Source organism: Rhinopithecus roxellana, chromosome 6, assembly GCF_007565055.1.
Source record: "Rhinopithecus roxellana isolate Shanxi Qingling chromosome 6, ASM756505v1, whole genome shotgun sequence".
Taxonomy (NCBI): Eukaryota; Metazoa; Chordata; class Mammalia; order Primates; family Cercopithecidae; genus Rhinopithecus; species Rhinopithecus roxellana.
The window spans coordinates 77540986-77553635 of NC_044554.1; the positions used below are offsets into that span (position 1 = coordinate 77540986).

General features: G+C 51.8%; 1 protein-coding gene across 1 annotated transcript; it reads right to left on the reverse strand.

Annotated features, from left to right (window-relative positions):
• Positions 1 to 339: 339 nt before the first annotated feature.
• On the reverse strand, positions 340 to 11992 carry SERPINE1 (serpin family E member 1). Its single transcript, XM_010387392.2, has 9 exons — positions 11844 to 11992; positions 10487 to 10758; positions 8555 to 8788; positions 6820 to 7014; positions 5028 to 5226; positions 3011 to 3111; positions 2804 to 2890; positions 1548 to 1631; positions 340 to 1221 (listed from the first exon to the last, which is right to left on the reverse strand). The coding sequence occupies exons 2-9, from the start codon at positions 10755 to 10757 to the stop codon at positions 1184 to 1186; spliced, it is 1209 nt and encodes a 402-aa protein (XP_010385694.1). The 5' UTR covers position 10758; positions 11844 to 11992; the 3' UTR covers positions 340 to 1183.
• Positions 11993 to 12650: the final 658 nt, after the last annotated feature.

Sequence of the window (12650 nt, forward strand, 5' to 3'; positions counted from 1 at the left end):
GTGAGTCACCCTGTAATTGGGGAAAGTTCTGTCCTGGTAGGTCATGCAGCCCCTTGCATTTCTGCTCCTAAATCTATTGAACACATTGGAAGCCACTCTGTCCTCGTCTGAGTCTCTCTCCGCCACTCCGTCCTTTTGGTCCCCTGAAGGAGGCTGAAATTGGATGGTCAATTTCCATCAAGGGGAAAAAGACGAGGACAAGGGGGGGCGCGAGGGGCTCGGGTGGCCACAAGGTGGCAGTGTGGGCTCCATCACGCTGGATGTCCCGAGGGGTGTGTGCCAGTCAAGTGACCAGACTTCCTGAGATACGGTGACACAGACCAGAAAGAAATACTAGGAGCAAGTTTAAATAATATTATTTTCCTTAATAGTTCTCTTTCTCTCTAACAAGCACACAAGGGCAAGGATATGATAAATATTCAGGTACAACCCTCCCCACCAAGAGATTGGGGGGTGAAGAGCTGGGCACACATCTGACCTTTCTTCCTCTATTCCTATAAAAATAAAAGGAAGCAGAAATCTGCTTCAATGAGTAAACAAGTCACCTACACTCCAAAATAACCCATGCACACTGTTTCTGGGGAGGGAGACAGCCAGGCCAGGAGGGGTTGGGCCACGTGATGGGGGACATTCACTCTGTCACGTGCAGCACCCCTGTACTGGGGAGGGGTGGCCAGTGCCAGAATGGACTCTGAGATGAAAGGCCTTCCATTGGCCTTTGGCCTGTCACCAGCCTCCTCCACGGTGGCAGACAGTACAAGAGTTATGGCAATGTGACTGGAACAGAAATAGTTTCTACTAGGCACACAAAAGCTCCTGTAAACCCCGTAGTTCCGTCCTGCAAAGGGCCTCAGTGGGAACCAGGTCTGCAGACCCGAGTGGGCAGAGAGACAGGCGGAAGCAGGTGCCCCAGATGGTCCCGCAGTCGTCACCGTCTGGTTTGGAGACCTTAAGGGAGTAGTCTCCCAGGGTTCCAGGTGGAGACTAGAGATTTTGACCTAAATGTCCTCCAAGGAGAGGCTGAGGTCTTGGAGACAGATCTGGGTTACCATCTTTTAACAAAAGGCAAATGTCTTCTCTTCCTCCAGAAAGAGTCATTAACACTAAAATTCTTTTCTTCGGAGTTTCTTCTTTCCCGATGCATGTCCAGTTTCATCCCAGATGAAGGTGTCTTTCCCCAGGGTCAGGGTTCCATCACTTGGCCCATGAAAAGGACTGTTCCTGAGGATGGAAGAACCGTGGGAGTTGAGAAGTGGAAGGAGTGGGACAGCTCATCGGGCTGGATGTGGGTGGAAGGACTGAGATCTGGGCAGATGAGTGAGCTGTCTGGAGTCTCAGCTTTCTGAGTGACAGAGCAGGGATGGTGGCCCGGCACTGTCTGTGGGTGATAGAAGGTGGCCTCCTCTTGGGACAGGAAGCAGGGTAGGGTTATGGATTCCCTGCCCAGAGCCCTCTCAGGGGTAGAGAGATGTCTGCATCTGTCGGGACTAATTCCTGAGAGAAAGAATGGGTGGGAGGATGTGGAACATGATGGGTTCCAGGCTCACCTGTGGGGTTGTGCCGGACCACAAAGAGGAAGGGTCTGTCCATGATGATCTCCTCGGGGGCCATCCGGGCTGAGACTATGACAGCTGCAAGAGAAGGGACAATGCCTTAGAAGAGAGGGATGCTGGCACTGGCACCCCCCACCCTTTTTCTTAGAGACAGGGTCTCCCTCTGTTGCCCAGGCTGGAGTGCAGTGGTGCCTTCATGGCTCACCACAGCCTCGAACTCCTGGGCTCAAGTGATCCTCCCACCTCAGTCTCCCAAGTAGCTGGGGCTACAGGTGCATGCCACCATACCTGCCTAATTTTTTTTCTAATTTTTATAGAGACAGGGTCTCCTTATGCTGCCCAGGCTGGTCTCAAATGCCTGGGCTTAAGTGATCCTCCTGCCTCAGCCTCTCAAAGTGCTGGGATTACAGGTGTGAGCCACTGAGCCCAGCTGGAAGTTGTTTTCCTGAATATGAACCTTAAAAGTTTAAGGACATCCTCTGAGACCTGGTTTCCTCCAGGAGCTTAGTAGCAGTGGATCAGCTCTTCCCTTACACACATTTATCTAAATCCTTTAAGGGCTTATTGATAAGCTCTTTTCTTTTCTCTCTCTCTCTCTCTGTCTCTGTCTCTCTCTCTCTCTCTCTCTCTCTCTCTCTCTCTCTCTCTCTCTCTCTCTTTTCTTCAGAGTTGTGTTCTATTGCCCAGTCTGGAGTGCGGCAGCATGATATCGGCTCACTGCAACCTCTGCCTCCTGGATTCAAGTGATTCTCCTGCCTCCGCCTCCCGAGTAGCTGGGACCACAGGCACACGCCACCAGGCCTGGCTAATTTTTGTATTTTTAGTAGAGACAGGGTTTTGCCATGTTGGCCAGGCTGGTCTCGAATTCCTGACCTCAAAGTGATCCACCCGCCTTGGCCCCCAAAGCGCTGGGATTACAGGTGTGAGCCACCACGCCTGGCCTGATAAGCACATTTCTTAAGTTTACTTCCCACTGTGGGAACAACTTGGGTTTTCCTTTAGGAGGCCTTTTCACAGTCAGGGAACTTAGGAGCCATCAGGTGAGGAAACAGGGTTCCATGGTCCCAAGCCCGTTTTCCAGGCTGAGAAACAGGTGGGGAACGGGTGATGGCTGAGCACAGACAGAGCCGCTCTGTGCAGAGAGGTCTGTGTGGAGAGGGATGCGGGGTCCTTCCTGGGTCTGGGGACCACTTATCCTGAAGGGTGATGGAGGGGACAGGCCCATGGAGCCTCACCTGAGCCAGACTCACCTGTGGATGAGGAGGCCACCGTGCCACTCTCGTTCACCTCGATCTTCACTTTCTGCAGCGCTTGCGCAACGTGGAGAGGCTCTTGGTCTGAAACAGATGTGGATACAGGATTAGATCAGCTGCCACTCTCAAGGAGAGGTTCCTTTTTCCTCTTAGGGGCCCCCGCACTCCACTGGGGTAAGAAAAAGCAAAGGAAGGTCCTCTTACTTGAAAGACTCGTGAAGTCCGCCTGAAATTGTCTGAACATGTCGGTCATTCCCAGGTTCTCTAGGGGCTTCCTGAGGTCAACTTCAGTCTCCAGGGAGAACCTGCGGATAGCAGTAAGAGGCTGCTCAAGCCGGAGTCCCCTTTGGCTGGCAGCCTGCACCTTTCCCTGTCCCCTACCAGGTGTCCCCCAAATCAAGTGGCTAGAATAGGAATGGAGGTGAAGGTTGGAGAGGGAGGCCTGGTCCTCTCCCTTCTTTCCTTCCCTCCCTCCCTTCCTCCCTTCCTTCCTTCCTTCCTTCCTTCCTTCCTTCCTTCCTTCCTTCCTTCCTTCCTTCCTTCCTCTCCCTTTCCTTTCTTCTCCCTTTCCTTTCCTTTTCTTTCTTTCCTTCCTTCCTTTTTTTCTTTTTTTTTTGAGACAGAGTCTCGTTCTGTCACCGAGGCTGGAGTGCAGTGGCGCGATCTCAGCTCACTACAAGCTCCGCTGCCTCCCGGGTTCATGCCATTCTCCTACCTCAGCCTCCCGAGAAGCTGGCACTACAGGAGCCTGCCACCACGCCCGGCTAATGTTTTTGTATTTTTAGTAGAGACAGGGTTTCACTGTGTTCACTAGGATGGTCTCGATCTCCTGACCTCGTGATCCACCCGCCTCGGCCTCCCAAAGTGCTGGGATTACAGGCGTAAGCCACAGCGCCCAGCCTTCTTTTTTTTTTTGAAACAGAGTCTTGCTCTGTCCCCCAGGCTGGGGTGCAGTGGTGCGATCTCAGCTCATTGCAGCCTCTGCCTCCCGAGTTCAAACAATTCTCGTGTCTCAACCTCCCGAGTAGCTGGGCTCATAGGCGCTTGCCACTATGGCCGGCTAATTTTTGTATTTTTAGTAGAGACAAGGTTTCACCATATTGGCCAGGCTGGTCTCGAACTCCTGGCCTCAAGTGATCCACCCGTCTTGGCCTCCCCAAATGCTGAGATTACAGGCATGAGCCACAGCGCCCAGCTGGCCTGGTTCTTTTTCTAAAGCTGTTTACAAAGTCCCCCTTATTGCTGGAAATCCTAATATTCATGAACATTCTTCTGCAATCTCCCCGTCCCCTCCCACCTATGACTAATTACTTTCCTCAAATAAGACAGTAGTTTCAGCATAATTTTATTCAGCCTGGCTGGGGCGGGGGAAGCTAAGGGCAAATTCTCCTGCAAGGATGTTGGAACAAAAATCTGTTCTGCAGATTGTGTTTCTGAGAGCTAACCCTGAAGACGACTCAAGCAGGGGGCCTTTGAGCACTCTCTGCTTCTCACCAGGGCACGACTAATTACCTCGATTTTTATGAGCCAGAGAGAGAGGGGGGAAAAAATAAAGAGGAAGAGAGAGAGAGAGGATGCAAGTGAGAGCATGCACCAGCTAACCAACTACATTCTCCTCTTTCCCCAAGCCTAGCATTGTAGCATCTGGAAATTTGGGATGAGCGTGGTGGGAGGCTTCCCTATAATTCTGGAGTTCCCCAGCCCCAGCCTTCTTCTGCAGAAGGATTTCGAAAAATCTCTTTGCTTCCTTCTGCAGAAGGATTTCGAAAAATCTGCTTTCTTGGAACCCCAGCTAGAAGCTGCGCTTTGAGCTGCTCTGTCCTTGGAAGTGATTTCGTTTGTTTGGATGTTGACTTGAAAGGGTGGGGGATGGGAGTGCTGGTGGGGCGACCTTAAGTAGATGTGGACTGATTGGGCCTCCACCTCCCTCATTTCTCTGGCTCTCCTTTTGGGGGCTTTTGCTGAGTATTCTGGGGGGATAGTCAATGTGGAGGTGTGGTCGGGAAGAGCTGTTCCCTGCCCTCCAGCAGAAACAGGGGGAGGGATGATTGCAAGACTCATAATCAAACCCAGGCCACAGTTTCCCATCAGCCTCCCACACATGCATGTCCCTGCCCTGCAAACGTCACAGATTGGGGAAATTCAACCTGGGGGCGGCGACTTTGGGGAGCCTGGAGAGAGGGTGGGTGGGTGGGTGGGAGAGATAGCGGTTGTGACTTACTTGGGCAGAACCAGGAGGCGGGGCAGCCTGGTCATATTGCCTTTCCAGTGGCTGATCAGCTGGGCACTCAGAATGTTGGTGAGGGCAGAGAGAGGCACCTGTTTTTCATAAGGGGCAGCAATGAACATGCTGAGGGTGTTCCCGTGGTAGGGCAGTTCCAGGATGTCGTAGTAATGGCCATCAGGCGTGGTGAACTCAGCTGTGAAGACAGCAAGATGGCTCGTTGGAAATGGACTCCAGCTCTCGCTGACGGCAACCCAGCACTGGATTTTCACCTAGTTCTCCTGGCTTCTCCGCTTTTTCTGGAAGCCAGGCTCTCTCTCTTTCATGGCTTTTGGAGATCCCCTGTTCACTGCTCCCCTATTCAGTATTTTAATTTCTATTTCCCTTCTCTTCTGCCAATTCAGGTATCTTCTAGTTTCTCTCTCTCTGTGTGTGTGTGTGTCTGTAAGAAACAGGGTCTCACTCTGTCACACACTGGTGCAGTGGTGCAATCATAGCTCACTGCAGCCTCCGAATCCTGGTTCAAATGTTCCTCCCACCTCAGCTTCTGTTTTTTGTTTGTTTGTTTTGAGAAGGAATCTCACTCTGTCACCCAGGCTGGAGTGCAATGGCGCAATCTCGGCTCACTGCAACCTCCCCATCCTCGGTTCAATCGATTCTCCCACCTCAGCCTCCCGAGTAGCTGGGATTACAGGCACCTGCCATCATGCTCAGCTAATTTTTGTATTTTTGTAGAGATGGGGTTTCACCATGTTGGCCAGGCTGGTCTTGAACTCCTGACCTCAGGTCATCCACCCGCCTGGACCTCCCAAAGTGCTAGGAATGCAGGCGTGAGCCAACGCGCCTGGCCTCACCTCAGCTTCTTGAGTAGATTACAGATGCATGTCACCAAGCCTGGCTAATTAAAAAATTTTTTTTTTGTAGAGGCAGGGTCTTGCTATGTTGCCCAGGCTGGTCTTCAACTTCTGGCCTCAAGCAATCCCCCTTCTCAGCCTCCCAAAGTGCTGGGATTATAGGCGGAAGCCACCGCGCCAGGACTTCTCTGTCTCTTTAGACCTTCCTTCACTTCCATTTTCCTCACACCCAGCCACCAATTCATCCCAGTCCTCATCCTTTTTTAATTTTATTTTAAATTTTTTTGAGACGGAGTTTCACTCTTTCGCCCAGGCTGGGGTGAAGTGGCTCAATTTTGTTTGGCTCACTGCAACCCCCACCTCCCAAGCTCAAGTGATTCTCCTGCCTCAGCCTCCCGAGTAGCTGGGATTACAGGCGCGTGCCACCACTCCTGGCTAATTTTTGCATTTTTAGTAGAGACGGGGTTTCACCATGTTGGCCAGGTTGGTCTCAAACTCCTGACCTCAGGTGATCCGCCCGCTTTGGCCTCCCAAATTGCTGGGATTACAGGCGTGAGCCACCGCACCTGGAGTCCTCATCCCCTTAACCTCAACTCCCCCAGCAGGATTTCTCATCCCCAGGTAATCACACCAGCAACACATGAAGAGGAGACCCTGGAGTCAGGTGGACAAATGTGGCCCTGAGGGAATTTCTGGATTTCAGCTTCATCCTTCATGGGATAAACCTCCTGTCTTCTGTTCCCATTATCCTGACGTCTCCTGCTTGGGGAATCTTTGTCAAAGCTGGAGTATATTCTAGGGTCTCTCCTCCCTTACAGGAGAGCATTCCCTGTGGTCTTCCTCCCTCGGAGGGCGACAATTTGGGCATTCCTTGGGATACCCCAGGAATGAGATGCAGTTGCTGTGGGCTGTGGGGAAGGGGCTCTTGGACTTACTATAGTTGAACTTGTTGGTCTGAGCCATCATGGGCACAGAGACGGTGCTGCCATCTGATTTGTGGAAGAGGCGGCGGTGGGTGCTGGAGTCGGGGAAGGGGGTCTTCCAGTGGCCGTTGAAGTAGAGGGCATTCACCAGCACCAGCCGTGTCAGCTGGTCCACGGCTCCTTTCCCAAGCAAGTCGCTGATCATACCTGTGGGAAAACCAACGATCAGGAAGATCAGGAAGTTAGACAACTTTTGTTGTTGTTGTTATTTTGAGATGGAGTATCACTCTGTCGCCAGGCTGGAGTGCAGTGGCGCAATCTTGGCTCACCGCAACCTCCGTCTCCTGGGTTCAAGTGATTCTCCTGCCTCAGCCTACTGAAAAACTGGGATTACATGCACCCGCCACCATGCCTGGCTAATTTTTGTATTTTTAGTAGAGATGGAGTTTCATCATGTTGGTCAGGCTGGTCTCAAACTCCTGACCTCATGATCCACCTGCCTCGGCCTCCCAAAGTCCTGGGATTACAGGTGTGAGCCACCATGCCCGGCTGAAGTTAGACAAAATTTTTTTTTTTTTTTTTTGAGACGGAGTCTTGCACTCTCACCCAGGCTGGAATGCAGTGGCGCGATCTCAGCTCACTGCAAGCTCCGCCTCCCAGGTTCACGCCATTCCCCTGCCTCAACCTCCCGAGTAGCTGCAACTACAGGTGTCTGCCACCATACCCAGCTAATTTTTTGTATTTTTTAGTAGAGATAGGGTTTCACCGTGTTAGCCAGGATGGTCTCAATCTCATGACCTTGTGATCCGCCTGCCTTGGCTACCCAAAGTGCTGGGATTACAGGCTTGAGCCACCGAGCCCGGCCTAGACAAAATTTTTAAGCCTTTTAGATGTTTCCCGGAGTTCACAGTCCTCAACTGGATGTATGTCAAAGGGATGCAGTCAGGGGTTTAAATGAACCTGCCTAGTTCCTTTTTTTTTTTTTGGAGACAAAGTCTTGCTCTGTCACCCAGGCTGGAGTGCAGTGGCACGATCTCAGCTCACTGCAGCCTCCGCCTCCCAGGTTCAAGTGATTCTTGAGCCTCATCCTCCTGAGCAGCTGGGATTATAGGCAGGCGCCAACACACCTGGCTAATTTTTTGTATTTTTGATAGAGACAGGATTTCACTATGTTGGCCAGGCTGGTCTCGAACTCCTGTGCTCAGGCAATCTGCCCGCCCCTGCCTCCCAAAATGCTAGGATTAGAGGTGTGAGCCACCGTGCCCAGCCTAAGATTTGGTTTTTAAAGCATCCAGCCCAGAAGAGATGCTTTAAAAAGGAGAAGAGAATGCTGAAAAGGAGCATTGTTTAGGATATGTGGATTTGGTTTTTGTTTGTTTTTTTAGAGATGAGGTCTTGTTCTGTGGCCCAGGCTGGAGTGCAGTGTTGCAAACATAGCTCAGTGCAGCCTTGAACTCCTGGACTCAAGTGATCCTCCCACCTCAGCCTCCCAAGTGGCTGGGACTACAGGTGTGCACCACCATGCCCGGCTGGTTTTTAAATTTTTTGTAGAGATGGGGTCTTGTTATGTTGGCCAGGCTAGTCTCAAACTCCAGGCCTCAAGCCATCCTCTCACCTAGACCTCCCAAAGTGTTGGGCTGGGATTACAGGTGTGAACTACTGCACCCAACTGGGATATATGGATTTGTTTCCAAATTCCCTTTCTCTTGAGGCCCGGGGAACGGGCTTCCTTTCCCTGCCTGCTCACCTTTTGTGTGTGTCTTCACCCAGTCGTTGATGATGAATCTGGCTCTCTCCGCCTCTGAAAAGTCCACCTGCTTGACTGTACTCCGGAACAGCCTGAAGAAGTGGGGCATGAAGCCCTGGACCAGCTTCAGATCTCGCTGGACGAAGATCGCGTCTGTGGTGCTGATCTCATCCTTATTCCACGGCCCCAAGAGCTCCTTATACAGATGCCGGAGGGCAGGAGCCATGCCCTTGTCTGCGCAGGGGCAGAGAGGAGAGGACATGTCAGGCTCGTGCTGAATCCAGGGTTCCCAGCCTGAGCCCACTTCCCCCACAAGAGGCTCCACCCTGATGAATGGGAGCTACGGTGCTTTCCCAGGGCTCTCTGGAGGGAGATTTCATTCCAGGACAAAATCTCTTTTCTGTATCTCTTCCTTTCTTCAAACGTCTCAGATCCCAACCCTCTCTTTGGGCTAGAATATTTTTCTCTGTTCTTAAGTTATGAACCCTAAATATTTTCTTCCTGTTTGTTTTTTTTTTTTTGTTTTTTTTCTTTTGAGATGGAGTTTTGCTCTTGTCTCCCAGGCTGGAGTGCAATGACGTGATCTCAGCTCACTGCAACCTCCACCTCCTGGATGAACCCTAAATATTTTCTTTCTTCCTTTTTTTTTTTTTTTTTTTTTTTTTCAGACAGGGCATCCTTTTGTTGTCCAGGCTGAAATGCAGTGGTGCAATCGTAGCTCACTGCAGCCTCCAGTTCCTGGGCTCAAGCCATCCTCCCACCTCAGCCTCCTAAGTAGCTGGGACTACAGGTATGTGCCACCACATCTGGCTAATTTTTAAATTTTTTGTAGAGGCAGGGGTCTCGCTGTTGCTCAGTCTGGTCTCAAACTTCTGGCCTCAAGTGATCCTCCTGCCTCAGCCTTCCAAAATGCTGAGATTACAGTCATAAGCCACCTTGCCTGACCTTAGTTTTTTTCTTTTTTTCTTCTCTTAATTTTTTTTTTTTTTTTTTTTGAGACAGAGTCTCACTCTGTCGTCCAGGCTGGAGTGCAGTGGTGCGATATCAGCTCACTGCAACCTCCACTTCCCGAGTTCAAGCGATTTTTGTGCCTCAGCTTCCTGAGTAACTGGGATTACAGGTGTGCACCATCACATCGGACTAATTTTTAGATTTTTAGTAGATAGGCGGTTTCACCGTATTGCCCAGGCTGGCCTCAAACTCCTAGCCTCCAGTGATCCTCCTGCCTCAACCTCCCAAAGTGCTGAGATTACAGATACGAGCCACTATGCCTGGCCTTAGATATTTTTTCTTATAGTGATGGCTATGCTAAGCATTTCACAAGTGTAATTCCATGAATTCTTTCTTTATTTTTTTTTTGAGACAGCGTCTCGCTCTGTTGCCCAGGCTGGAGTGCAGTGGCACGGTCTCGGCTCACGGCAAGCTCCACCTCCTGGGTTCACGCCATGCTCCTGCCTCAGCCTCCTAAGTAGCTGGGACTGCAGGCGCCCGCCACCACGCCCGGCTAATTTTTTTGTATTTTTAGTGGACACGGGGTTTCACCATGTTAGCCAGGATGATCTCAATCTCCTGACCTCCTGATCCACCCGCCTCAGCCTCTCAAAATGCTGAGAGCCACCGTGCCCAGCCCACGAATTCTTTAGGACAGCCCTATGTGGTTGGCATTTTTATGATTCTCATTTTATAGATGGGCAAACTGAGGCTTAATGAGGTTAAGATCATGCGGTGGTGAATAAACGGTAAATCCACTGGCCAGACACCCTTGGCGATTCAAGGGTCCAGTGACTTGGAGTGTAGTGGGAAGAAGATGGGGTGGCCCCTGCAGCACAGCTGTATGGGGCTTGGCTTGGCTAAGCCAGAGCCAGCCTTTCCTTGGCTTCTGGTTGGTCTATTTTGCATGCCTCCCACCTCCCCCAGTGTCCCGTGGCTCACCATCAATCTTGAATCCCATGGCCGCTTGGATCTGCTGCCGGGTTTCTCCTCCCGTTGTCAGCTGGAGCATGGCCAACACCGAGGCCACCCCATAGGGTGAGAAAACCACATTGCGGTCTTTGGAGGCCTGCGCCACCTGCTGAAACACCCTAACCCCGAAGTCTGAGGCCAGGTGGGCCACGTAGGATGGGGGATGGTGCACGGTGGACCCTTCACCAAAGACGAAGGCCAGGCCCAGGACTAGGCAGGCGAGGGCTGGAGACATCTGCATCCTAGAGCAATGGAAAGAGGGCTGGTGAAGGAATCTTTCTGGAAGACAGGCGGGAGGGGAGGAGAGCTGGCCAGCTGTGGGCCCTGCTCTTCTTGTTTCCTGCAAGCAGGTGGTGGGTGAACACTAGGGCAAGGTGCAGGAACAGACCATGACACATTCAGATTCTTAGCCCGTCCCGCTCCATCTCACTCAGACTGACTTATCCCCGGGCAGTGGCAGGGTGTCTTTGGTCATCTTGCCCTATGGGAATCTTGGAATCCAGTCCATCTCCCTTCCCTCTGTGTCCCGCTGCCTTTGCAGCACAGGGGGGATTTAGCCCAGGCTCAATTATCAGTTATCACAACATCTTTGATTTGCATGAGCCTTTACATTTGCTTTCTTTTCCTTCCTTCCTCCCTTCCTTCCTTCCTTCTTTCTCTCTCTCTTTCTTTCCTTCCTCTTTCTCTTTCTCTCTTTCTTCCTTTCATTCATTTTTTGAGACAGAGTCTTGCTCCATTACCCAGGCTGGATACAATGGCTTAATCTTGGCTCACTGCAGCCTCTGCCTCCCTGGCTCAAGCAATCCTCCCACCTCAGCCTCCCAAGTAGTTGGAAATACAGGCACACCAGCACGCCCAGCTAATTTTTGTATTTTTTTTTTGGGAGAACAGGGTTTTGCCATGTTGCCCAGGCTGGTCTCAAACTCCTGGGCTCAAGTTATCTGCCTGCCTCAGCCTCACAAAGTGCTGGGATTACAGGCATGAGCCACAGTACCTGGCCTTAATTCTCTTATAATGCTTTCCCAGTGATTGTTTCATTCAAGTTAGCAGGCATGAGGTGGGAAGTGGGTAAGTGTCTTGATGCAGAGGGACCGAGAGAGTCAAGGTTCTTGTTTCTGGGTGATGGGGTTGTTGGTGGGGCCTGACCATCCTCCCTGTTCTCCTGCAGTCACCCCAGGATAGGGTCGACTCAAGGCTGCAGGTCTGAGAAAAAGAAAATAGAGGAATAGCGGGGGATGATGGAGGGAGGGGACTCTGGGGAGGCAAGTTCTCTGCCTTACTTCTAAGCCCAAAGTAAGAGGTTGGAGGGAGTTTGCTTTTCTCCTACCTGAAGTTCTCAGAGGTGCCTTGCGATTGGCGGTTCGACCTGCCCTGGCGGCGGCTGCTGAGCTGCAGGAATTCAGTTGCTGGAGGGGGGCGTGTGCTCTTCTTGACAGCGCTCTTGGCCCTGCAGCCAGACACAGCTGTGCTCCTCCGTGGGCCGCTGCCTCCTTTTATACCAGATGTGGGCAGGAAATAGATGAACTCATACTCCAGCCCCACCCACTCGCTGGCTCTGGGAGTCGGTCTGTACAGCCAGCGGGGCCCCCTTCCCTCGACACCTCCCTCTCCGGGACTTGCTGAGGCATGTGTGTGTGTGTGTGTGTGTGTGCGTGCTGCTCTGTGTGTGTACGTGTGTAAGAGGGTTCAGGAACAATTGAGCAAACCCCAATAGCCTTGGCCTGAGGACCTCGCTTGACCCTTCTGCCCTCTGCCTGTGTCTGTCTCTCCCGGATGTCCTGCCAGGTTGACCGTCTGCCATACTGGGGCACCCAAAGAGCCCAGGACCCCTAGTGTTCAGCTTGGAGAAAAAAAACCAGCTCACGTTGCCTGCTTTTCCTTTGGAGAACCAGGTCACTGTGGAGTTATCAAAGATAACCTCCATCAAAATGTGGATGTTTTTCCCCCGGGGCTGTCCACCTGGTGCCCCGGGCCACCTCCAGGAAACAGTGCCCCTCCCTCCTCCTGGGCCTAGCCCAGCAGCCACAGGGCATGCAGCCAGCCACGTGATTGTCTAGGTTTTGTCTGTCTAGGACTTTGGACCAACAGAGGACTCTTGGTGTTTCCCTCATCCCCGCCATGTGCCCAGCCGCCT